The following is a 27,229-nucleotide window of genomic DNA, read 5'->3' as shown; positions in this document are numbered from 1 at the left end:
CTCATTTTTTATCCGGGACTAAAGATATGTTAGTCCCGAGTTTAAAGTTAACCGGGATAAAAACTCCTGGATGGAAGGTTAGTTATCGTGTGTTCTCCAGCTGGCTTTGCCCTTGGTATTGCATCGCCTGCTGCGCCTGCAGCTATACAGCGGCGGCCACCCAAATCCACCCAACTCAACGACCAGATCTGGCGGGTCACAACAAGTAATTAGCTGTTGAACCCAAATACTCCACCTAAAAAAAAAGCTAGCTACTTTTTAACTAGCTAATAAAAAATTTTAGTAATTAGCTAGATAAAGTGTAGTTAGGTGGATCTAAACATGATTTATTGAGTATTTTTAGATATTAGTACCAATTAAATTGCTATTATAGACTATGCTGATGTTATCGGAAACTTGTATTATTTGTAAGGCCATTTTCATGATTTCAATTTATGTTTCTAAACTACCACATAAGCAAAAGAACATTTAATTCATTGTTGAAATAGCTTCATACAATGCATTGTTTCATTCTTTATTATTTCCTAGGCTACATGCAAGACACAAGCTACCTTGTATATCTGGTTTCATCCTCATGAAACTCATTTCACCTCTTTCTTTATTACCTCTTTGCCATATCATCAAAAATGCTGACATAGCACTTTATTTAATGAAAATGAAATTTCTATTGAGAATGGTCTAATAAAAAGATGCAGGATTTACCTCGGTTGAGTCAATTTTGAGGAATTCCCCGTCCAACTGCTAGAGGCAAGAGGCCTACTGAAGTTAAGGCCGTGTTTAGTTGGGGAATTTGGGAGGTGCCAAATTACTGTTACAGCACTGTAGCACACTGTAGCGTTTCGTTTGTATTTGTGAATTATTGTCCAAATATTGACTAATTAGGCTCAAAAGATTCGTCTCGCAAAGTACAACAAAACTGTGCAATTAGTTTTTAATTTCATCTACATTTAGTACTCCATGCATGTACCGCAAGTTTGATGTGATGGGGAATCTTCTTTTTGCATAGTGTCAAAGTTGGGAGTTGGGAGTAACTAAACATGGCCTAAGCTACTGCAGGCTCACAGGGAACAGACGGGGGATTCTATTCCAAAATTAACGCCCGGTCAAGTGTTCATTGAATGCCAGCAACTCAGCTGTCACCTGCCTGCTATCACTTGCAGCAATAACGGCCCGATCAGTCAGGGAGCTGCTCGGTACCACAGTACCGGCTCTGCAAAGATCGACGCAGTAAATCCCAGGATTCCAATGTAATGCAGCGACACTAGCTCATCAGATCCCATTCCCTCGTTCGCGCCAAACCTGTACAAACGCATCGGCAGCAGCTTAAATTTTCGCTGTACGTGCGCAGTAACTGCATGCAGTCTCTCTCTCTCCCTCTCCCTCTCTCTCTAACCTACTGCTCAAACCTACCAGCATTGAATTTGAATCATCATCAGCTCATCACCATCGCCTATAAGTAGCAGCGCCAGAACGCAGTGCTTTTGGCAAGCTTCAGGCTAGAGCTGCTAGCTAGCTTAGCAAGCTCACCGAAATACAGTACAATAGTCCATCCATGGCGAAGCAGCTCGTCTACCTCTTGACCATCGTGTCCTTATCCATTCCGCTTCTACTGCCACTCCGCTTACAGTGTGAAGCCGCTGCAACAAGCTGCCACCATGTCGGCGCCGGAGCTGCTGATGCTGCAGCAGCGGCGGCGGGGAGGAGCTCCGGCGGCAAGGCGGGGAGGCAGCGGCCGCAGGTAAAGGGGATGTTCGTGTTCGGGAGCTCGCTGGTGGACAACGGCAACAACAACTTCCTCAACGGCTCCGGCGTGCGCGCCGACTACCTCCCCTACGGCGTCGACTTCCCGCTGGGCCCCTCCGGCCGGTTCTCCAACGGCCGGAACGTCATCGACGCGCTTGGTGAGCTCCTCCACCTCCCGGGGCTCGTCCCGCCCTTCGCCGACCCGCGCACCCGCGGCCGCGCCGCCCTGCGCGGCGTCAACTTCGCCTCCGGCGGCTCCGGCATCCTCGACCACACCGGCCAGCTCACCGTGAGTCAGTCTACGACTTGCATTAACTACTTAATCTCTAACTAATACTCGTAGCAGCAATGATTAATTAAACATGGCAACGTGCGCGCTTCCATTGATGTTTCAGGGCGAGGTGGTGAGCCTGCGGCGGCAGATCAGCAACTTCGAGGCGGTGACCCTCCCTGACCTGCGGGCCCATCTGCGCGGAGCAGCGGCGACCGCCACCGACCACAGGATCAAGGGCCAGGATCCCTTCCAGCGATGCTACCTGTCCAAGTGCCTCTTCATCATTGGGACAGGTGGCAACGACTACCTGTTCAACTACTTCAACCCCAGGAGGAATGGCTCCGACGACGGCGCGCCGCCCTTGCCGGAGTTCACAAGGTCTATCATCACCAAGCTCTCCGCCCATCTTCAGGTACCTCTGCCTCTTGCTTGTAACTGCAGAGACCCTCTCATGCGGCTGTTCATGCTCATGCTGTAGCTCATGGTAAATTGTTGGTAGTACTATGAGCTACAGATGATCTCATTGTGCAGTACAGCCAGTTTTGCCCCTGTGTGCAGTGTACCCATAGTTGTTACAGATATTAAAGCCGCAGATGACCAGGCAGTAGAGTAATTTGCTCAGTAATTGTACTGACTGGAGAACCACAGTTCCTAGGACATGTGGAAATAAAGACCATAGGAATGCAAGCAAATAAAGGGGTATCAACCTGGCCACCATGGATGGACCATATTGGTGTCCATTGCTTGATATGCGGATGACAGACTGGTATGCTATTAAAAACATGTGCATATGGTCAGTTAATTCATACATACACTGATATGAGTCAGGAAGCACAGTAGTAAAGGCATGGTCGCATGGAATATGCAAAGCACTCAGGAAGAGCAACAGTGACCACTCACTGTGGTCGGCCAGGGATTTCACATGAATCGCTGGCCAGCAGGCCATTGTGCCTTAAACCCATGTCTATTTGTTTCTTTTTATAGGGAAAAAATCACATAATGAAGCACTAAAATTACCAGTGAAATATGGATAGTTTTTCTGTTTTACAATATATATCATGGCCTCACATATTTGCAGTGTTAAGCTTCATGCTTCGTTTGGCCGTTGCAGAGGCTGTACGCTCTGGGCGCGAGGAAGTTTGTGATCTTCTCGATCCAGCCGACCGGGTGCACCCCCGTGGTGCGCGCGTTCCTCAACATCACCGGCGCCGCCTGCATCGAGCCGGTGAACAACGCGGTGGCGCTCTTCAACTCGGAGCTCCGGCGGCTCGTCGACGGCGCGAGGTCGCGCATGCCCGCCGCCAGGCTCGCCTACGTCGACTCGTACAAGATCATCAAGGACATGCTGGACCACCCTGCGAAACACGGTACGAGTCATCTATCAATGCCTAAAATCTCTCTCTAATAAATGCAGCTCGTTAGGACAGGTAGTACAAAACAAGCCACATGATTCGTTTTTTCTTCCGGTTTCAGTATGAAATTTTTGTTTTCGAAACACAGTAGACACGCAACGGTTATATATAGATGCAAAAATGATTTTGTTTTACATTTATTTGGTGAAAATCCTCAGGTGTGAGGGAGACGGGCAGGGCCTGTTGCGAGATGTCGAGGAGCTCGTCGGGCGTGCTGTGCGAGAAGCAAGGGCCCGTCTGCAGGGACCGGACGGAGTACGTGTTCTTCGACGGGCTGCACCCGACGGACGCCGTCAACGCCGTGATCGCGCGTAAGGGCTACGGCTCCAGCTCGCCGGAGCACGCCTACCCCATCAACGTCAAGAAGCTGGCCATGCTGTAGGCCCGGCCAGCCTGCCCTGTAGCAATAATCCTTTGTTAGTAATTCTTAGTGGATTAATCTAAGCCGTGCGTGCATCTAATTTGTACTCCCTCCGTTTCAAATTATAGGCTGTTTGGAGTGTCCGCGTACATAATAATATCTATGAACTTAGAAAAGCTAAAACGGTCTATAATTTGAAATGGATGGAGTAGCTAGATTAAGTCTTGTTAGTCAGCAGTCTTGTTAGCACTAGTTGAAATCAGTGGATGATCTGGCGGTAGCCGAACATCCGAGGCGCGCTGGGCCAGTGTTGCTATATATGGGCTGGATCCGAAGCACTGGTTTTAGGTGGAAATCCTATCCATGTGCGAGCGTGTGTGTAGTACTTCAGGCCTGTTTGTGGGTGTACAAAGGTTTGGCATGTTGTAACCAGTTCCATTGTGTGGATTTATGACTACTGTTTGTAGAGAATTGGCCCTAGAGGTCACATAGGGCATGTTTGGTTTGGTACCAAAGTGTGCCCAAGCTAAATTTTAACTGCTTCGACTAATTTTGGCCATCATTTAATTGGGTGTCAAAATTTGTCATGGTAGCCTCCTACGCTGGCCACTTTGGTTCATTATTACTTCATTTCGATTGCCAAAGTTGGCCACATCTTATAGGGTACCAATCAGAGGTGACCAAAAATTGACCGTGCCTGCCAGGGTTGGTTCGTTGAATTAGAAGAGGGGAATGCTGCGTGTCCTGCAGCGGTGCGGTTGTGATGCGATCAAAAGAAGTTTTTCATTATTGAGACAAAACTCTATTGTCAGTACAATGGCTTATGGAAAGTCTGACCATGAGGCAAAACATGAACGAATGGCGTTGCTACATGCTTGCCATATTGAACTGGAGCTTGCTTATTAGGGAAATGGGCGGGCTCCAGCCAGGGTGTGAGTGTGATTGACTGGATATGGCACATAAATCCTTTGTCTCTGCTCGCCCCTAGGCCAGGCTTAGGTGCTGTTTGGTTTCTTTAGTCCCTAAACTAAGACTGAACTTTACGCACTGCTCTGTTTGGATCCGGAGACTCTGGTTGGAGCGGTCTGCTACTCTGGTTGGCTGTTCAGTGGTCAGCTTGGCCATGCACTCTGCTTCGGTTCACGATCTTGTGTTCCAAGAGGGCAGTATGATCCTAGCCTCTTAGGGAAACTTGAAAGTGATGTTGTGACATGCGACATAGAATTCACAAGTGTCGTGTATGTTGTGGCATTCTCTTTTTGTGGTCGTTAAGTTTTGATCATTAATTTAAGTTTTGAAACAAAAGGTAAAAACAATCAAAGGCCGTACCATTGTTTGCCAGTTCATGACCGTATTTTTCACGGCTATACATGTCCAATTGAAGTGTTAAAAAAATAGGTAGCCCGATGCCCCGATACGCACCAGGATGACTGGAATCTTAACTTAAGATTCACATCCGCTATGAAAAACTATTTATGGAGTATTTGGTAACATGGTTTTGCAACTTTTTCTATTTATGTTTTTATCACATTGTTTCAGTTTATGCGTTTGCAGGAGCGGGCTATGTCCCTATTTCTATAGGAACGACTCGAGCTATGATCCACACCTAGAAATGATTTTCAGGTATGGACAAAATGCTACAGTAAATGCTAGTTTGTTTTGTGTGCCGAGAACTCTTAGTCCGCTCCTAATAAGAGGAGAGGAGCGTGACTACAAATATTTTGGGTAGTACTGTGAGGCACCAAGTTATACCATGTGTGGTGCAAGTTGGGCGCATAGGCACTGGGCCCACCTAATTATTGGGATTTTATCATATCTCAGCAAGAACTGACCAAGTTCATATGAATTCAGTTGTTTTGGAGTATACTCTCCCTATCCCAAATTGTAGTTCGTTTTGACATTTTTAAATCTTAATTTTTATTATACATCTGGATACTAAAAGTTATTAATTTAGAAATACCAAAAATGACCAACGGAGGGAATACAACGTAGCATCGGGGGACAAACCCAGGTACAGTCAACCGATAGATATAGATGTTTTTAATGAACTTGGTCTGCGAACTGAGCGTAGCTCAGCTGGTGTCGTACATACATCTATGGGCCCATCAGAAGGTTTGGACAGACCGAGGCTGGACACCAAGATGAATGTGACATGAAGACCATGGCGCAGAATGGTGTAGTCTACATAAAAAGATAGGAAGTAGTCGAGGATTAGGAAAGTACTCGTTGTAACAGAGTAAGGCTTCTCTAGTCGAATCTAATTAGAATTCTTGTAATCAACCGACCTGTAACCCTGCCCCCGTGTATATAAGGCGAGGTATGGACCCCTCCAAAGCAATCCAATACAACAAACACACAGGACATAGGGTATTACGTAATCTAGCAGCTCGAACTTATCTAAATCGTGTGTCTGTGTTTACCTTCGAGTTCCTGATCTTGACGAGCCCTACCAACCAAAACACTACCTCGGCACCCCCCTTGGTAGGTTGCCAGGTCTAAACACTGACAACTGGTAAGGTTCCTTGTGGAGGAACCTTCCCACCAAAGTTCAGGTCCTCGACTCAGCACTGGTGCTCACATTTTCCTGAATATATTCCATGATTTAACTAGCACATGGTAGGCGATGTGCCCGTCGACAGCGAGGTGCCAGTGGTAACTGTTGGTGTGTGTATGTAATATTGATATATATGTAGGGCTAAAATGTAAAAGAGTGGTGATAAGAAAAGGCACCACGAGAGGAAATACTCAAGAGTTGATTTTTCCCCAAATCCTTCGACATGGTATCAGGGCTAGGTTTGGGGGCGATGGTGGGGACCTCGTCAGCGTGACGTCGGCCGGCGAGCAGGAGCTAGAGGAGAGGGCGGTGCTGCGTCGAGTGTGAGCGGATCCGACGGCGGCGGGCGTCCTTGCGGCGCTGCTTCCCCAAGGCCGCAAATCGTAGCGGCGGCGCGGATCTGCCCGTGCTGGAGCTCCGGGCGGCCGCGACACCGGCCAGGGAGCCCACGGGCGGCGGTGGCGAGCGGTGAAGTTTGGGCCGGCGGAGGAGCAGCAGGAGCAGGGGGCCCGGCGGAGGAGCAGCAGTTGGCTGGCGAGCAGGAGCTGGAGTGGCTGCGCGGCTGCTCGTGCTGAGGGACGCAGGCCGACGGAGGCCCCAGATCGAGCTGCGCGTCGGGGAGGCGTGCAAGGTGGAGCTGCTGGTGGTTTTGGCAGAGAGAAGTTGAGTTGCTGGTCGCTGGCAGAGAGAGAAGGGAGCAGAGAGCAGTTGAGTTGCTGGTCGTTGCTGGTTTCCAAGCCAATTCAGAGGATCTGTGCTGGTTTGTGGAAGAGCAGCAACTATACTGCATCTGGAGGAAGAAAGTGTTGCTGTGAGGAAGCAAGGGGTTCCAAAGCCACTGTATTATGGCAGAGAATCAAGGAATTGAACAGGTTCTTGGGAAATTGGTGGAACTACTTACTGCAAAGAAGGATGATGCCCCGTCCTCAAGTAAAGAGATTGATACGGTTCAAAAATTGGAGTTGATGCCTGTTGATATCAAGTTGGAAGGCATGAAAAACTATTTGGCTTGGTCCAGAAGAGCATTGTTACTGTTGCAATCAAAAAGGCTCGAGGGCTTCATCAATGGGGAAATAACTGAACCCAGAGATAAGTTGAGCAGTGACTGGAAGAATTGGAATGCCACTAATGCTTTAGTGGTTACTTGGTTATTCAATTCTATGACCTCAACAATTGCAGGTTCTGTTGACACTATTGCTTCTGCCTCGGAGATATGGAAGGCTCTTGCAAGCATGTACTCAGGTGTTGGGAATGTGATGCTGTTGGCAGATACAGATGATAAAATACATTATCTGAAACAGGGGGAGAAGACTTTGATGGATTATGTTGCAGAATTGAAGCGACTGTGGGCTAACTTAGATCATTATGATCCTATTGAGTTACCTCACCCTGAATGTGTGGCTTGGGTGAAGAAGTGGGTAGAGAATAAAAGGGTCCTTCAGTTTTTGAGGGGTCTAAATCCAGAATTTGAAGGAAGACGCGCTGCATTATTCCATCAAGCTAATCTCCCTAGTCTTGAAGAAGCTATTGCTGCTATGGCACAGGAGGAGACAAGACTCAATGTGATAAAGGGTCACACCTTAAATTCACCAAGCCAAGCTTATGTGGTAGCAGGGTCCCAAGAGACCAGAATTTGTTATAATTGTGGTGAAAAGGGGCATTTGATTCGTGATTGCCGTCAGCCACTAAAACCAAATCGTGGTAGGGGTCGAGGCAGATGTATGTTAAGAGGTGGTACTAGCCGAGGAGGTGCAAGTCGTGGTGGAAGAGTAAGCTTTAGAGCTAATCATGCAATGTCAGATGGGTGTGCTGTAGAATCAGTTACAGTTTCTCCAAATGAGCTAGATGAGTTCAGGAAGTGGAAGGAAATCGGAAAGGGTTCTCAACTGAACAATCAAGAAACAACATCCTCGAGTGACACCGTTGCTGATGTGGTTCACTCAGACTCAGGTACATTCAACCAAAATTATATATCTAATTGGATATTAGATTCAGGTGCATCAAGGCATGTCACGGGTAAGGTAAATGAATTTACATCTTATACACCATACTCAAATTCTTATAAGGGGACGATCAAAACTGCAGATGGAACCTCTTGTTCTATTAGAGGTGTTGGGACAGTTCAATGCACACCATCTATTACCTTATCATCAGTATTACATGTTCCATCCTTTCCTGTGAATCTTATTTCAATAAGCTCATTGATTGATCAAATGGACTGTCGGGTACTTCTTGATCGTGAAAATTGTTTAATTCAGGAAAGGAGGACGGGAAGAAATCTTGGAGTTGGAACTTGGCATGATGGGCTCTGGTATCTTGATAGAAGCAAGACAAGAGAAGAAGTCTATTTTGCCCTATCAGCTAGTGAAGATGAAGCTAAGGTGATGTTGTTGCATTGTCGTTTAGGACATGTATCTTTTGATGTCATGAGCAAAATGTTCCCTCAAGAAATGTCTAAGGTGAATAAGAGTAATTTAATGTGTGATGCTTGTGAGTACGGGAAGCATACTAGAAGCTCATATGTGAGCAGAGGTTTAAGAAGTTTATCACCTTTTATATTAATCCATTCAGATGTGTGGACTTCTCCGGTCACTGCTATAAGTGGGGCAAAATATTTCGTTACCTTTATTGACTGTTATTCTCGTATGACATGGGTATATTTAATGAAGCATAAAAGTGAGGTACTTGAATGTTTTAAGGCTTTCTATGCTTATGTAAAAAATCAGTTTGGCACTTCTATTCAAATTATTCGGAGTGATAATGGAACTGAATATGTGAATAAGGAATTTCAGGGTTTCCTTTCAAGAGAAGGAATTCTACACCAGACTTCATGCCCCGATACCCCACCACAAAATGGAGTGGCTGAAAGGAAGAATAGGCATCTTCTGGAGGTAACTCGTTCACTTATGTATACAATGAATGTGCCTAAGTTCCTTTGGAGTGAGGCAGTATTGACTGCTATTCACTTGATAAACCGTATGCCATCAAGGATACTTGGCATGAAATCTCCTTGTGAAATGTTATTTGGAAAAAATGAGTTCTTGGTTCCACCCAAAATCTTTGGATGCACATGTTTTGTTAGAGATCATAGACCGGGGGTTGGAAAGCTAGATTCTCAAGCTATCAAGTGTATTTTTGTGGGGTACTCATCGGGACAAAAAGGATATAAGTGTTGGAGCCCATCTGAGCGTCGTATGTTTGTAAGTATGGATGTGACTTTTAGGGAATCAGTTCCTTTCTATGGTGAGAAGACTGATTTAAGTTCTCTGTTCATTGATTTAGACCCTCCAATTGGATCAGAAGATAGTGAGCAAATGGAGTGTAGAGTTGAGACACGAGCAAATGAGAAGAAAGTTATGGTTGGTTTAATCCCAAATTCAGTTAAAGTGAATGACACTATACAGGAAGGGAGAGTACAACAGTCTCCTACAGAGAGGAATCTACGAGTATATACGAGAAGAAGGAGAGAAAATCCCATACAACCCACCACTATTGTTGATGAAGTTGAAAGTGACCAAGTTCACTCAGGTGATAATGAGAATGACCAGTTGTCTGAGTTAGGGGGAGAGATAAGGGATCACTTGAATGACTTACCTATTGCTCTAAGAAGAGAAGCAAGGAGCACTGCAGGTAAACCTCCAGTAAGATATGGCTTTGAAGATAATTGTGAAGGTGAGCATAGCAATGAGGTAAGTAATTATGTGTCATATGGGTCATTACCATCTGAGTACTGGGCATTTATGACAACCCTGCAATCTGTACAAATTCCAAAAAATTGGAAAGAAGCAAAGCAAGATCCAAAATGGAAAAAGGCAATGCTTGAAGAATTGGCAGCACTTGAGAAAAATGACACATGGGAGCTCATACCTTCTCCTCCTGGGAAGAAGGTGGTTGACTGTAAATGGGTATATACTGTGAAACAAAACCCTGAAGGAAAAGTGGAGAGATATAAGGCAAGGCTGGTAGCAAAAGGGTACAGCCAGACATATGGAATTGACTATGATGAGACATTTGCACCGGTTGCAAAAATGAGTACCGTGAGGACCTTGATTTCTTGTGCTGCTAACTTTGATTGGCCATTATATCAATTAGATGTTAAAAATGCATTCCTTCATGGTGATCTTAAAGAGGAGGTTTATATGGAGATCCCACCTGGATTCACTACTACTGAAACAGAAGGTAAGGTGCTAAGATTGAAAAAATCTTTATATGGACTAAAACAATCGCCAAGAGCGTGGTTTGATAGGTTTAAACGTGCAATGCTTGATATGGAATATAAGCAGTGTAATGGAGATCATACTCTGTTCTATCTATGTTCCAAAAACCACATTACCATCCTAGCTGTCTATGTTGATGATATTATTATCACTGGAGATGATACTTTGGAGGTGGTGCGATTGAAGGAGAATTTGAGAAGGGAATTTGAAATTAAAGATTTGGGACAGCTTCGATATTTTCTAGGGATTGAAGTAGTAAGATCTCCTAGAGGGATTGTGCTCTCACAACGGAAATATGTTCTGGATCTACTGGATGAGATAGGTATGCTTGGGTGTCGTTTAACCACTACACCAATAGAGCAAAACCACAAATTGGATGCTGAATCTGGACATCCTGTACATAAGGAGAGATATCAAAGACTTGTGGGGTGCCTCATCTATCTATGTCATACAAGACCTGATATAACATATGCTGTAAGTGTAGTAAGCAGATACATGCATGACCCAAGGAGTGATCACATGGATGCAGTCTATAGAATCTTGAGATATTTAAAGAAGAATCCAGGTAAAGGTTTGTTGTTCAAAAAAAAATGGACATCTGAATGTGGAAGGTTATTGTGATGCAGACTGGGCAAGTTGCCCTGATGACAGAAGATCAACTTCAGGCTATTGTGTATTTGTTGGTGGTAACTTGGTGACTTGGAGAAGCAAGAAACAGCCTGTTGTATCACGCTCCACTGCAGAAGCTGAGTATAGGGCTATGTCACAGAGTCTGAGTGAACTATTATGGGTAAAAAATCTTCTAACTGAGTTAAAACTCCATGAGGGCAGGCCTATGAAGCTTTGGTGTGATAACAAATCAGCTATTAACATTGCCAACAACCCAGTTCAACATGATCGAACCAAACATGTGGAGATCGACCGCTTCTTTATTAGAGAAAGGATTGATGATGGAACTTTAACTCTAGGCTTTGTAACTTCTAAGGGACAAATTGCTGATTGTCTAACAAAAGGGTTGAGTGTTAAAGAGTGTGTGTCTTCGTGTGACAAGATGGGCATGATAGATATATATTGCCCATCTTGAGGGGGAGTGTTGGTGTGTGTATGTAATATTGATATATATGTAGGGCTAAAATGTAAAAGAGTGGTGATAAGAAAAGGCACCACGAGAGGAAATACTCAAGAGTTGATTTTTCCCCAAATCCTTCGACAGTAACTTCATCAATCTCGAGGGTTTGTCGGCTCAGTCTTTCGAAGGTACTTATAGGGTAAGATTGCGTGCATGTTTGTAGGGGCGAGTATGTACGAGCGTCCGCGTCTGTACTACGTGTTTCGGAGAAAAAAAAAGTGAACTTGGGTCTCAAGCTGAGCAATTTTTTTGGAGTAAGAGTTGGAAACCGATATGGTTCTTTTCTCTAGCACATCGTACCAGTCCATTTCCTGAGCTCAGTTGATTAAAGACTACGGTATGCACTTTGGAACTTACCCAGCATCGTCAAACAAGTTGCTTGCAGTGCTCTGGCAGTCCATATAAAAAATGTTATCGCCGACGACAAATTTGCTACGAGGTGCAGGGAGCATGAACCACCATCAGACGCCAGGTGAGATGAACTCCAGCCCAGCCCGTCCCACAGCATGTACATACGTACGTTACCGATCGATCACCCACCGACGGTTGGATGAGAATTCAGTGGCTGTCCATCAGATCGCGTACGCTGATCGCACGATGACCAGCCGGCAAAAATATCGTGTGTGCCATCTCCAAAGAAAAAAAAAAGGTGTGACGGCCAGCACTGCTGAACACGTGCAGCGTTCGTGTCCGGTACTCTTCCTTGTCATGCTCTAGTCATGACAGAGGTTTTCTCAAATTTTTTAAGGAAAAAAAATCTTTGCAGAAGCTTTGTCATGAGAGAGTTGTTGGGTTGAGTCCATCGGGACACCACTGCACACCCAACTTGTCGATTATTTTTGCAGCTGGCAGCCTTGGCTCGTTTGTTTGTCTCTGTTTTGTGCTCCAGAGTGCATGCATGCGTACAATAAGAGTGGTTTGCGTGCGTAATCAGGTGAAAGGGTAAATTTGCACCGGTGATTTAGTGTAAACTTCTCAGGGAGATGAGAATGGCCAGCCGCAAACCTGCTACATTTGTGTATACCGGTCAAAGTTTGTACGTGTGTCGGCAGGTCGATCGACATAACGCCACATGCTGTTTGCGCGAGTTGGGAAAAGTTGCACCAAGAACATTTTTCAAACCTAGTTTAAATTTGAAACAAACCATAATATTTGGATTTAAATCACCTTGCATCCACGTTGTCCGTAACTAGAGGGGTACTGTTAACACTTTTTATATTATTTTTGAAAAAGAGTGACTTTGCTTGTTCCAGCTCTGCTAAACAGAGTGTTGAACACAAGTCTCGAGGCGATAGCACGTTCAGTTTGACCCCGCTTGTACACAACAAGCAACGCCTACTTTGCATCATGCATCGGTGCATCCCTCCGGGCTCCGTCTCGGTGAGAGTTTCGTGAAGGGTTTTATGAGCATTAAATTTTATATCATATTAGCAAAATCTTCGTGAGAAAAGAGAGGAGGGAGTTTCATAATATTTGAGAGGAGTTTCATCCCATGACACTCAACTGGCACAATTACCTAGTTTACGATCTGAAACTGTGTACTGAGACTGACCTTAGTCGTGCCACATGCTAGTTGCCAACTTGGACCTGGACAGCTCTATAATATCAAATTTTGAAAAAAAAATAGTACTGTTCATCCCCTCTAACAATGAGTTCCTAACTATGGCCCTCCATCTCATAACCCGTTGTGTATCACATAGAGGGGTGGACCTTGAAGTCGGCTCTGACCTGGATTGAACTTAGGCCCCATTTGAAGATAGGGATTAAAGTTTAGTTCCTGTAACATTGAACGTTTAGATACTAATTAGGAGTATTAAATATAGGTTAATTACAAAAATAATTGCACAAATGAAGGCTAATTCGCAAGACGAATCTATTAAGCTTAATTAGTCCATGATTTGACCATGTGATGCTACAGTAAATATGTGCTAATCATGGATTAGTTAGATTTAATAGATTCATTTCGTGAATTAACCACGGCTTATGCAATTAGTTTTATAGTTAGTTCACGTTTAGTTGTTCTAATTGATATCGAACATCCGATCCGACCCGAATAAAAAATAGTGCACGATCTAAACACCCCTCAGTGTATTCTGTGATCGGTGTCCATGCAAAAAGATCAATTTACAAAGGCAATATCCAGCAGACGAAATGCTCCATGAACTAGCCTGATATCAACCTGCTGGGTTTCTTTTGCCTGAGAGATATCACAGCGTGCAGTTGAATTTACCGTCTCTAACATGGTTGTGCAAAGGGGGCTATCGGGGCTGGACCCGGGCTGCAACCCACCTAGCCCGGGTCCTGGATCCGCCCCCGATCACATAACATCTTTGTCACTTTGCGGAAAAGTCAGTGCATGCGGCATGGATTCTCTACACCAATGAAAAGGATTTTGCTGCAGTACCATACTTCAGTATGTTACCCACTGAAAGATGAGTTCACGGATGCAAATGGGATCCCCGTCCCTATCGGCAGCCAAGGTCAGCCAATGCGTAGTAGGACGTAGGAGCCAAGGATCCTCATCATGTTGATTTGACAATTGATCCTATTGAAGGACTATATTATGTGAGTAATAAGTGAAACCAACGAGTGCAGTTAGCACTTAGCAGGGCATCTCCATAGGTTGGACACAGGACATTGGTCAGCCCGAAACATAACTTTGACTACTATTTTTTTTTATAATATACACATAACTTTGACTACTTTTTTATAATATATTTGTAATGTATAACAAATGAATATTATTATGAAACTATTTTTACAATACAGATCTACTCATCGTTTTTCAAACGTGCAAAAACTTAAAATATATAAAGTAATCTGTAACCAAAATTTGAGATGGTTAACTACACGCAAAAAATCACTTATCTTTTATGGAAACAGTACCTACGTTTTTTTTTCCTTTTTGATAAAACGTCACTCTAAGTAGGATTGTTGTCCATTAGGGATGCAGATTTTCCCAATGACCCAGTACCCAAAATACAATTTTTGGTGTAAATATCTATTGGGACGACCCAAACAAATATGGGTCAAGTAGTGATAAACCCTTTGGGTTATTAGGGTAACCCAAACCTAAATGAAAGACGTCTCATCCCGAGACCTCCCTGCTCGGTGCGGCGGTGCAGCCATGTTCGCCGCCGGCCTTACGCCGCTCGACAGCACGCGCCATCCGAGCACCTCGAGTCCTACTTAGAGTTGCGTGATCGATCACCTCACGCAGTCACGCGCCAAGAGCTGTTCGATCGGCACATGGCCAAACGCCCGGCCTTGAGTCGTTGCATGCACCGCCTCGTGTCCGAGCTCTATTCAGCTTTAGCCACGGGACGGCCGACAAGTGAGTCGCCTCCTAGTCCTACGCGTGTGAAGCGTCGGTCCCATGTACAGGAGACAAGCAAGTGACACCGCCATGACCTTTTGCCAAAGATTCAAAGTGCTGAGGTGAACAAGAGCTTAGGGTCAATCCGCATCACTAAACATTTGGAGTAAAAAATTAAAGAAACCCTCCCTTGACCTCCGTGAAATATCTGACGATCAAGAGCATATACGATAATGGTGTCACCTCAGCCGTCTCGTAGAATAATCATGCCGGTGAACAAAAGCTAGTCTCTTCGCTAGGAGACAACCTCTAGATCGAGAATTGGGAGATTCAAGAGAGCGATCGACTCGTAAGATGATTACAATATCCTACAAAGACAAGTAAAAGGTTGCTACCTAGTCCACCGTTTGACGATACTTTAGGTTATCTCTGAAATCAAAATCTTCAAAATTCAATTATAAATTACTTTTCGGATGTTTTTATAATAATACTTTTTAACACTAGTATAGTCGACGCCGTAGCACAAAATTAGTGATGTCCACGACATCGCTTATTATACATGCAAATAGCAGGAGTAATATACCGCTGAATATGTGGATCCCTCCGAATCGTCTACAAGTATAGATGGACGGTAAAAGACAAACTGCTTAGTGAAACAATAAAGCACCGACACATTTAAAGCACATGTAAAACACTCTCCTTATTACTCTCCACATGTAAAGCACCGACACATTTCTTCTCTGAAGATAAGCTGACTCCATCCTCGCAGAACAAACAATGCACAGGTTGCTTCAATTTCCTTTTTCTTCCAAGCTGACACGGATTCATCATCTCTAGCTATCCAAGGCGTCAAACACAGGAGGAGGAGGCAGAAGCAGAGAGAGAGAGAGAGAGAGATCCAAGAAAAAAGGCTAAAATCAGCAAGCAAGTTTGCAATGGAGAAAGGAGGGGGGCAGTACCTACCTACCACCAAGAGCGTGAGGTGTCCTTGTCATCCACAGGCGCACCTCCACGCCATGGCTGAGTCACCCGCGCCCGCCCTCAACAAATCCCATCCCCGCGGCGCGGATAACGCCACCACTAGTATCTCGCTCCCGCCGATCGCCCGATGGATCTCTCACTGGCGTTCTACTTTTCCTCTCTCTCTTCCTGCTGCGTCACCCACAGCTGTGTTGCCGTAGACCTAGGCTACGCCTCTGTCGCCGGCTGACACCGAGGCCCCGCGCCCCGGACCTCCTGCTATAAATACCGTGCGGATTTCTGCCTCCAGAGCCAGGCCATCGCCATTGCCGTCGCCGTGTTCTTGGACTCTGTTCGTGTCGTCGTTGAACCTCCTGCTGTTTCAAGGGTTTTTTTTTTTGGTGAGGCTGATCGGGGAAGAAGATGACGATCACCATTGAACAGCCCCAGCTCGGTAATCTCGCGGTTTCAGTTCTTGCTTTTGCGATGTCCCTCTGCTCTGCTCAATCCGATTCGGTGTTGTCATTGGGCTGTGCTCCTTTTTGTGGCTGCAGATGCGGTGGCGGAGAGGAAGGTCGCCGCCGGCGCCAACCCGGCGGAGCTGGTGCTGGACGGCGGCTTCATCGTGCCGGACGCCAACGCCTTCGGCAAAACCTTCAGGTGAAACAGCCTTCCAGTAATTACTTCTGGTGTGTTCAGGTCAAAAGCCGGCGCCCATCGGCAGAAAGAAAGGAAACGCTTCCCCTTTCCTTTCCTCGACACTGGAGACCCAAACAGATGCATGGCGGCATTTTTCTTCTTCTTGATTTTAGTAAAAAAATAACCCCCGAGAAAAAAAAATCCACTTTTTTTACATGGGCGGAAAATTGAGAATGAACACGCTTGCATAAACGGCACGACACGGCAGCGCAAAGTCGCCCGGGACACGGTTCGCCCGTCGTCGCCTGGGCTTTGCTTGTCTGCGCGGAAGGGAGAAACAAAACAAACAGGCCACTTTGTTTGACCCCCTGCATTATGCCCGGGCAGTCTTCAAAGCAAAAGGATTAGAGAAAGGAACCCTGTCATAGCCTAAACTGTTGCTGGTTAAACAAAGCGTGCGCGTGTGCAGACGTTTATGCCAATAAAATTAGTTAAACCATCAGAAGATAAAAGATGGCGCTGCGTTTCCAGTATCTCTGGAGGGAGAACGATCTAGAATAAAGGACACTTCGGCGTACGTACCCTCGCCAAGCAATTTCTGGTGTCCACGGCAGTGGGCCCCACATGCAGTGCACCCCACCCCCCATGATATTTTTGCGGCTCTGCTAAGATGGTCATTTTCAACATGTTCGTCAGCTCATCAGCCGGCTTATCAGCTACCGAACAGTGTTTTTTTCTCACAACAAATCAGCCGTTTCAGCTTTTCAGCCGGCTTATAAGTCCAGCCGAACCGGCTCTTTATCTATTCTCTCTTTATTTCTTATCATTTTATAGGTGCCTCTCTTTTTTTCCCCTTCTCAGCAGTGGCTCTCTGTTATTAATTAACGTGGTAAAATAAAAAGTTTCTTTCGAAAACAAAAGAAAAGGGAACGGTGGTAAAAGTTTGGATCCTGCTGCAGGGACTACGATGCGGAGTCGGAGCGGAAGGAGACGGTGGAGGAGTTCTACCGCGTGAACCACATCCGGCAGACGCACGAGTTCGTGTCCCGGATGCGCGGCGAGTACGGGCGGCTGGACAAGACGGAGATGGGCATCTGGGAGTGCATCGAGCTGCTCAACGAGTTCGTGGACGACAGCGACCCGGACCTGGACATGCCCCAGATCGAGCACCTCCTCCAGACCGCCGAGGCCATCCGCAAGGACTACCCCGACCAGGACTGGCTCCACCTCACCGGCCTCATCCACGGTACCCTCTCTTCTCTTCTTCTCGGAGTTCCCTCAGTTCAGTGGCCTGTTCGTTTTGTGACATGGGAGACGTCTCTGCGTTTCAGACCTGGGCAAGGTGCTGCTCCACCCAACCTTTGGGGAGCTCCCACAGTGGGCAGTCGTTGGTGAGTTAATGAAAACCACCCCCTGACCTCTACTTCTACAGATCCTCACAGACACTGACGGATGAAACTTTGTAAATCTCAGGTGACACCTTTCCTGTCGGCTGCGCATACGACGAGTGCAACGTCCACTTCAAGGTAACGAAGCAATTGGGGGATGCAGGCTACAATTGTGCCATATTCCAGAGAAGTGAAAATTCAATGTCTGGATCTTCTGTATATGTTCATCCCTAATTCTGAATATATCAACAAATACAATGTGCAGTACTTCAAGGAGAACCCTGACTACCACAACCCCAAGTTCAACACCAAGTTCGGGGTCTACTCCGAGGGCTGCGGCCTCGACAACGTGCTCATGTCATGGGGCCATGACGACTACATGTACCTGGTCAGTCTCCGCAGTTCGCTTTTTGGGGACTGCAAGCAGTTCGTCAATCTTCATGTGCCAATTGCTGCAGGTTTTTTTCTTTTTGTTTCTGAAATGTTCAGATGTTTGTTCATCTCAGGTGGCCAAGGAGAACAAGACCACCCTTCCTTCCGCGGGGCTGTTCATCATCAGATATCACTCATTCTACCGTAAGCTCCTGATAATTTTTTTTGGCCAATTATAGAACTTTCTTTTTAAAACAAAATTATAGGTCATTATGGGTCACTGATTTCTTGCATTCCTTTTATTAATGTGGTTCAGCTCTGCACAAGCATGGAGCCTACACGCACCTGATGAACGATGAGGACAAGGAGAACCTCAAGTGGCTGCATGTGTTCAAGTAAGACAAGAACCAAATCCATCGCTCTCCTGCAGACTTGATACTTTGATAGCAACGAGATGTGGACACTTTACTTACAACTGGGTGATGTTACTGTCTTGTACCCCCTGTCTGCAGCAAGTATGACTTGTACAGCAAGAGCAACGTCAGGATAGATGTGGAGAAGGTGAAGCCCTACTACATGTCCCTCATCAACAAGGTATAATAGACATGCATTGTTGACCTCGCATCTGGCAACCTCGACCTATGCCATTACACCTGCCTCTTCAGTTAACTCGGAAGTGTCAATGTATGTGTCAATTCTGAATTCCTGATGCCATCTTCTTGTCTGAATGTTTCGTTGCAGTACTTCCCGGAGAAGCTGAGATGGTGAAAATAAAGGGCACCCAGGAGGGGAACCAAAGGGTTGTTCCAAGACTCCATATACCGTAGACTGCATATATAGCACAATGTGTCATGTATGAACATTTTCATACCTGAGTCGAGTCAAGAGTGTACCCATTTGTGTCGTGCAGATCGGATATACGGTTTCGAATAAAAGTTTCTGCATTTGTTCTTTGCAGTAGGTGATTTCGCTGTGCCATCTAAATCCATTTTTCCTTTTTTTTTTTACATGAGTGACTGTACCATGTAAATTATGGTGCGTGTGTGAGAGAGAGAGAGGGAGTGCCGGCTGTTCTACAGCTTTTCCAACTGCAGCAGCGCAGCACCAGAAAGAGCAGAGTCGATGGTGGTGGGTTGTTGGGCACGAAGATGAGATAGCGACCGCTTTTTGATGGGCTTGAAGCCTGTCTGATTGATGCGGGGCACTTAGAAAAGCCCAGGATCTGGCCCAGTTCAAAGAGACTGTATGGTACCACAACAGTATTACTAACCATTTAGAGCGGATCCTCTGAACAACTCTATACTTCAAATTTAAAGGGCCAAACAAAAAAAAAGTGCGCTCTAACCAGTCCTCTGTTATAGCAACCCTCTAAGCAGCCTCTTACCTCAAGTTTAAAGGATCAAGAAAAAAATGCACTCCAACATACCTTCTATTGAATTCGCCATTTTTGGGAGGTCTACAAATTTCCCCCTCCACCCTCCATTCCTAGCCCTTTATCCATAGGGATTATTGCTAAAGTTCGAAGTATTTTTGTAGCCCAAAAAAATAGAGAGAACTCCTAATTAACATTTGAAGGCTATTGTTGGAGTTTCTCTTAGATCCTCCATTTTAGGGAGGTCTCCAAATTTCCCCCTCCACCCTTCATTCCTAACCCTTTATTCATAGGGACTATTGCTAAAGTTCAAAATTTTTTATGACCCTCAAAATATAGAGAGAACTCCTAATTAACCTTTGAAGGCTATTGCTGGAGTTTCTCTTAGATCCTCCATTTTTGGGAGGCTACAAAATTCCTCCCACACCCTCCATTCGGGGGTTTTAGGGAGCCCTCTACTTGTGGAGCTGTTTAGAGGGTAAGAGGGTACGGCTGGAGTTGAGAGGAAAAATCAAACCCATAGATTGGGAGAGTTGATGAAAAAATAATGTTACAGCAAATCTTTTACTTTTTTTCTTTTCCTAATAATTATTGGGATAAACAAAGAGAGCCGGCTCTTCGAATATGGTAATTGGATTAAGATGAGATTATTGGTAACTATAAAAGCAGCTCCTCCAATGACAACAAAAAAGAGAACTGCTGGAGATCAGGGACGAACCTACATAGGCCCTCACTCAAATTTTTGATGCTAAAGGAGTCAATATTAAAGCCTTGATAATCTATTTTCTCTTGAGGTGTGCTCTCACTCAATATTTACTCTAGATCCGTCCCTGCTGGAGATGCTCTTAACCGTGCTCATTTATGCTTCAACTGCAGCCAAATAATACCTGCTCAGCCTCATTTTATGCTTTTAAAAAATGCAGAGGAACCATTGTCGCATGCTTGCTGCAGCTGTAGCAGCTGCCGCCGCAGATGCAGCATGCATCCAGCTGTTTCGGTCAGGCCCTTATTCTAATTTCAAGTCCATCCACGGTGTTTGTTATGAACTTATGCGAAGAAATTGCTACGAAAACTTAAGTAGATTAGATAAGTATTAACAACTTTTAAAACAGCACAATAGCGTTGACGCTCGTTATTGACACACTTTTACCCCTATTTATCTTTAATAATAATATAAATTTAATACCTAAATTATTGATCACACCTAATAAACCGGTCATTTTCACTTGTGCTTTGTATTTTGAAGGATATTTTATTTTTGCAGAAAATTGGATCTAAAATCATATTTTTTTGATAAAGCCCTGAACAAGCAATGAACCAGACGAAGACGAGGCTAGCAAGCCCAGAAAGGCCCAGACCGATAAGCTTATAGGGGCTCAGGCCGATCGACCTGGGCTCCCTGGCCCCACCTCGAGCTCGTTTTTGACAAGCAATCCTCCGAGAAGATTTAGGGCTAAGTTTGTGAAGATATGACAAGGATTACTTCGGGATCAAAGAGAAATCAGAGAAGATCAAGCGGAGATTTGAAAAGTTATTGAAGATCAATCTCATCCTGAAGCTATCGACGTGTCAGACCCACATACAAGTGAAAAGAAGACTCTAGAGCATCGAGGGAGACTTGGAGACGAAGCATGACGTGAGGGGCTAAAAGGAAAATCTCGGCCTGCCTGGGGTTTCCTTTACCCCTCGCATTCCAATTTTTACCACGCGCTCTCTGCACTAAAAATAAGTCAAGCCGATCGAGCTCGTGTTTGGTGACCAACTTGTAAGGAAGAAGGATGAATTTAAGCCGATTGAGAAAGTTCAAGAACCAGAACGATCATTTTGGTAGTTCAGGACGAAAATGAACCTCAGACGATACTTCAATGACTAAAAATAGCCTTTTAACACTGAAAGTTATGGACGACTAAAAGTTTTGCTTAAAAAAAACAAAAGTCGGCACCGTACGCCAAATCCCCAAGATTGGAAGGCTATCCCTGATGGGCCTGAATGCTGAATGCTGATACCAAAAGCCCCATGATCTGGCCCAGGGTCCGGTTCAGTTCCAAGACAACCGTTCGGTACTAACAACACAATTACAGCAGAATGAACACAAAGTCATCACTCGTCAGGTCAGCAGTTGGCAGTACCGCGCCCGTGGCGATGAATCCTGGTTGCTTCGGAAGAACACAGGGTTCCGTGGAGAAGTTGTTTCCGCTTCAGGAAAAGGTTGTTTGGAGTTCAGCAGAGCACCAAATCCTGCACCCGTACGCCGGTACGCGAGGGTCGTCGTTCCGTTTTCGGAGCGGTGTCCTCGCATGGCAGGCTCCAGACGACCAAACGAAAATAAAGCTGTGCCTCCCGTACGCGCCCAGCAGCAGGATCCCGTTCCTGACGCCGACGGCAACTATTACGTGCGTGACGACGGTCCCATTGGAGAAAACGAGGCTACGTCCAAAGTACGGCGAGAGGGCAAATAAACTTTATACGGCAACGGAGAAGACTTGGCCAAGCGCCCAATCAAAAGGACGTTCCCCTCCCTTCTGATGCAATGCAACACTGGGATTTCTTTTATTTTTTTATTACGCCCCTGCAGGAGTTGACGCTCCGGGTCTGAAACTGGTTTCTCTGCTGCGTGCAGAGCCGATCGATTCGTCAGGTTGGGCGTCTGACCACGATGAAGTGGACCGTGGCCACACCAGGGCCGTGTTTAGTTTGGCGAATTTGGGGGTGCTAAATTACTGTTACAGCACTGTAGCACACTGTAGCGTTTCGTTTGTATTTGTGAATTATTGTCCAAATATTGACTAATTAGGCTCAAAAGATTCGTCTCGCAAAGTACAACAAAACTGTGCAATTAGTTTTTAATTTCATCTACATTTAGTACTCCATGCATGTACCGCAAGTTTGATGTGATGGGGAATCTTCTTTTTGCATAGTGTCAAAGTTGGGAGTTGGGAGTAACTAAACATGGCCCAGACCACCATCTAGCTCGAATTTCCTTTTCTTTTCCTTGTTGTTATCGTCATCATCCGCCTGCCTACCTGCGGGTGGATCCTGGGTGGCCAAGTGAGGGGAAGGCCGGCCGGCTTCCACCGGCGGCCGCGATCCAAGTGGCGCCCTGCTTTTCCGATCCCTCGGCGATTCATCATAGTTAAATGGCTTATCTCTTTCTGTCTCGGTAGTTGATCATCGCCTTCTTTCACAAGTGGCTCACCGGCCAAATGCAAAATGCCTCTTGTTTCCAAATGAGGAATGCACGGACCCTGTCGGAGTGGAATTGTTTTAGTGCTATTTTGGATTTGTTTCGGCCTGTTTCGGTCCACCGTTTACAATCCATGGACGATTGATCCATATTGTGGCTATGGCGTAATAACGGCCTTCCCCTAACATAATCGGCATGTGTATTATACTACAAATACTAAATTATCCCGCTATTAAAAATTACCCACCATTACCGTGCACTTGCGCGTCCTCCGCTAAAAATATTATAGGCTGTTCAACCCGTGCTCCCTCACGAACTAATATTTATATTTTTAAACATTATTGTATTTAAAAATTATTTAGAAATTATATTCCTAACTAATAATGAAAATTGTTTACCTGCTACTTTCTCATTTTTAAATACTTCAACATAATACTCATAAAGATGTGTATTTATCACTATGCAATTGTGATTGATTTTTAATTAGTAATTACTCTATACAATTTTTCATTCACATTCATATTTTTTTCATTTTGTATCGCACCTCTATACATTGTATTTAGCATAAAAATCAATATTTTTCATCACTTCCTCAGTTACATGTATAAATGGTCTACATGTTGACACATATCATGCATATATACCTTAACTTAGTATTTCTATATTAACAATAACATAAATAGATAATTAGAATCATATATTAGTTTACTTTTAAACATTTCAATATGATGAACATGATGCTAATTAGATTAAGATTTAGGTGTTTACTTTATATTGTTTTTAATAACGACATACGGTAACTTATATTCAAATTTAGAATGAATTTTAAGTTATACTTTATAATGATATGTATGGGTAAATTGGATGGATATTATGGATTACTTTAAATTATTTTATAATGGCAGAGCTCGGTAAATTAGATATAGGTTTAGGGTTTACTTTAGAATATTTTCATAATGATAGTGGTGGGTAACACTTTAGAAAATATAATAAACTAATGACTATTATTATTAGAGTTTACAGAATTAATATTGATGTTTCTGATTTTTATGAGAATTTCTAGGATTTGCCTTTTTTCTAGCATTTCTCGTGAGAACTAATACGGAGTCTCGAATGGAAAAAAAATGAAGCTCCATTACTACAAAACTATTACCTTGATATACCTTTCATTTGTTAAATATTCGAACACACTACTTATATAGTATATATATTTATTATCTTCATCCAATTGTGATAGATTTTAGTTAATTAGTAATTACTCTATAACATTTTCATCCATATTTATAATCTTTTATATTTTTACTTTGCATCACAAGTAACCACTTGAATTTTTTTTAATGAACCTTAAGTTTGAGCTATAATTTTAACATAGAAATCTATATTCTCATCACTTCCACTATATCGTTATAAATGGTGACACACATTATGCATATATATACCTTAATTATTATATTATATGCTAATAGTGTAAGAAATAAACAATTTAAAATCATATGTTAGTGTATATTGGAGTATATTTTAATGAAGGTGATTTGGATTCAAATTTATGGTTACCTCATGTTATTTTTAATATTATATATGTGGGTAATAGAAGGGTTACTTTTAAGTTATTTTTAAGTATTAGTGGTGGGTAAATTAGTCGCAAATTTAGGGGTTATTTTAAATTATTTTTTATAATAGCATAAATGGGTAATTTAGATGATGATTAGGGGATTACTTTAATTTATTTTATATAATGGTAGAGGTGGGTAATTCAGATATAGATTTAGAGGGTTACTTTATCCTACTTTCATAATGGCATAGGTGGATAATTCTTTTTAAAATGTAATAGATCCAATGGCTATGATAATTTGAGTCTACTTATTGCTGGTTAGATGTTTTGCTTTTTTGTGAGAATTTTTAGGATTTCTCTCTTTTTGTAGAGTGTCTACCTAGGATTCTAGGTGGTAAGATTGCATCAAAAAGCAGCAATTCATCCTCTCAAAGTTTCATGATGAAATTTCCACCTAGAAATGGGTGAGGTGATTTTTTCCCCATATAAGTACAGTCAGTCTAAGTGCAGACTGCATCAGTATATCAAGATCCCTCGCATTGCTTTGGAGCTCCAGTACAACGGCGGTACGGGAAAGAGGTTTGTGAGAGTAGCTGCTAGCAAAGCTAGCCCTATCCACACCGGCAAAAAGGCCGGTCCCCCGCCGCTTTCTTTAGCGCCTCCAAGCCAAACCAACAATTGTCTCCCAGTGCTCCTCTCGCCGACGCCAACAAAACCAACGGGTCGGCCTCGTGCTCGCTCCCTCCACGCTGGCCGGATAGTTTGGTCCTCTCCCTCCATCCACCAGCGAAAAAGGTGCACGATAATCTGGCGGTGGCAGCGACGACCACTGCAATCTAGTGCTGGGGGGGCGATACGATCTCCTCCATTGACACATAGGTTTTGGATCCTCCGGGAGAGTGGAGAGTGGAGACGATGATTACTCTACTGGTACCGCGTCCTAGTAGTTTCTGATGCTCGATGGATCGAGTGCTCGTGCAACTGTCCGAAAGTGCTGCATACTGCAGTAGTGACCGCGGAGCAAAGTTGGGACATTTACTAAGTTCGGCATTGTCTACAGAATATGCAGTAAACAAATGTTGGCAAGAGGAGCCAATGCCTTGCAATCCCGAAAAGTTAGCTACAGGAAAAAGGTTGCTTAAAATGAGAAGATGCTACGAGGGCAAAAAGGTCCACAGTCCACCAACATATACATGGGGATGTTTGGTTCTTTAGGAGATCCTAAAATTCCTGTCACATCGAACGTTTAGGTACTAATTAGGAGTATTAAATATAGACTAATTATAAAACCAATTGCACAGATGGAGACTAATTTGCGAGACGAATCTATAAAGCCTAATTAGTCCATGATTTGACAATGTGATGCTACAGTAACAATTTGCTAATGATTGATTAATTAGGTTTAATAGATTCGTCTCGTGAATTAGCCTCCATCTGTGTAATTAGTTTTGTAATTAGCTCATGTTTAGTCATTATAATTAACATCCGAATATTCGATATGACACGAACTAGACTTTAGTTCATGGAACCAAACACCCCGTAGGTGAATCGCTCAGCCATCATATCAAAGGTAACTGTAAGTCTAAGAACCTCTCGTACTCTTGTTGCATTTAGCAAACTTTATATCGTATATATGTTGTTTTGTATATTTGCACAAAACTAATGGTGTGTAGCATAAAAAAACTAAGCACTAGGTTCAAACGTGCAAACCACCTTAAAAATAGTATATTTACAGCTTCTTAAAAAGAACCCCAAAAAAATTATAATTAAGCATCGGCCATACATCATGAAGTTATCCCTTTCTTTATTCCATCTCTTTGGGTGTTTTCGAAGCTTTCAGGCATGATCTCTAAGATTAACATCAGTGTTTCTAACGAGCACGCAATTACTACTAGGGGTGGGCAGAATTTCCTGAATCCGAATTACCTGAACCCGATATTCCTGATCACTATTTCGGGTACGAAGTTGAGAAACCCGAATTTAATTCGAGAAATTCGGGTATTCAACTCCAGTACCCGAATTTCCGATTTACCCGAACTATACTGAAAGCCATTGGATTATGCACTAGTAAATTATAAATTTTATTAATTTGATCCATCAATTTGCTTGTTATTTGAAGTGTAATTGGTATGTGATATGTTGAAATACGTTTTTGTTTCATCTCGTGCACTATCAAAGTTGTGGCCATGGCCTGGTGGCGGTTGGGGAACAACGTATGCAATTTATTGGGTAATTCGAGAAAACCCAAACCCGAACCTAATTTTTCGAGTACCCAAAAATTTGGGTATTCTCTTTTTAGGGTGAAGTTCGGGTAGCTATTTTGAAAACCTGAATTTACAAATATCTGAATTACCCAATCCGAATTTTCCGAATTATCCAAATGCCCACCCCTTGTTCACGTTCTCACGATACAATTAAATGATTAAAAACACGATACAATTGGTAGAAATTAGTGGCGATTGCAGGGGGCATAGGGGCCAAAGGCCCCCACACCAAGCCATGTAAATTTTCACTAAAGAAATTCAAATTTTGATTAAATTTTTGAAATTTTTAATACTATTGTTCCCTCTAACAAGGTAAAATTTGAATTTCTAGCTCCGCACCGGGTAAAATCTAATGCATATTTGCCATCCATAATTAATCGTGCTAAGCGAGAAAAGTTGGTGTAGATCTTAATTAAGTCATTGTCTTTTGTTAGCTGTCACAATAGTGATACTACATCGTATACTCGTTAATATAGCGTCTGTTCGATAGTT

The 27,229-nt window shown here is 43.8% G+C and overlaps 2 protein-coding genes and 1 long non-coding RNA gene across 3 annotated transcripts; 2 read left to right on the top strand and 1 right to left on the bottom strand.

Moving 5' to 3' along the window:
• Positions 1-1,497: 1,497 nt before the first annotated feature.
• On the top strand, positions 1,498-4,340 carry LOC101786979 (GDSL esterase/lipase At1g29670). The gene is made up of 4 exons (XM_004966032.3): positions 1,498-2,032; positions 2,139-2,429; positions 3,129-3,384; positions 3,588-4,340. The coding sequence occupies exons 1-4, from the start codon at positions 1,553-1,555 to the stop codon at positions 3,809-3,811; spliced, it is 1,251 nt and encodes a 416-aa protein (XP_004966089.1). The 5' UTR covers positions 1,498-1,552; the 3' UTR covers positions 3,812-4,340.
• An 11,184-nt stretch (positions 4,341-15,524) lies between these two features.
• On the bottom strand, positions 15,525-16,103 carry LOC111256949. The gene is made up of 2 exons (XR_002677215.1): positions 15,974-16,103; positions 15,525-15,843 (listed from the first exon to the last, which is right to left on the bottom strand). It is a non-coding gene; the product is annotated as an uncharacterized LOC111256949 (long non-coding RNA).
• An 88-nt stretch (positions 16,104-16,191) lies between these two features.
• Positions 16,192-19,330, top strand: LOC101786191 (probable inositol oxygenase). The gene is made up of 10 exons (XM_004966031.4): positions 16,192-16,420; positions 16,521-16,626; positions 17,565-17,851; positions 17,937-17,996; positions 18,079-18,131; positions 18,259-18,381; positions 18,500-18,569; positions 18,682-18,760; positions 18,878-18,959; positions 19,107-19,330. Exons 1-10 carry the CDS (start codon positions 16,390-16,392, stop codon positions 19,131-19,133), a joined length of 918 nt encoding a protein of 305 aa, XP_004966088.1. The 5' UTR covers positions 16,192-16,389; the 3' UTR covers positions 19,134-19,330.
• The last annotated feature ends 7,899 nt before the right edge of the window (positions 19,331-27,229 follow it).

This window comes from Setaria italica, chromosome IV (genome assembly GCF_000263155.2).
Source record: "Setaria italica strain Yugu1 chromosome IV, Setaria_italica_v2.0, whole genome shotgun sequence".
Lineage (NCBI taxonomy): Eukaryota > Viridiplantae > Streptophyta > Magnoliopsida > Poales > Poaceae > Setaria > Setaria italica.
Note: the sequence above shows the minus strand (reverse complement) of the source record. Positions and strands in the feature narration are given on the sequence as shown.

Coding starts and splice junctions, on each gene's coding strand:
- LOC101786191 (XM_004966031.4), top strand. CDS start 16,390: ATGACGATCACCATTGAACAGCCCCAGCTCG. Junction 17,997..18,078: donor CCCACAGTGGGCAGTCGTTG/GTGAGTTAATGA, acceptor TGTAAATCTCAG/GTGACACCTTTCCTGTCGGC. Junction 18,761..18,877: donor AAGTGGCTGCATGTGTTCAA/GTAAGACAAGAA, acceptor CCCTGTCTGCAG/CAAGTATGACTTGTACAGCA.
- LOC101786979 (XM_004966032.3), top strand. CDS start 1,553: ATGGCGAAGCAGCTCGTCTACCTCTTGACCATCGTGTCCTTATCCATT. Junction 2,033..2,138: donor ACCACACCGGCCAGCTCACC/GTGAGTCAGTCT, acceptor TTGATGTTTCAG/GGCGAGGTGGTGAGCCTGCG. Junction 2,430..3,128: donor AGCTCTCCGCCCATCTTCAG/GTACCTCTGCCT, acceptor TGGCCGTTGCAG/AGGCTGTACGCTCTGGGCGC.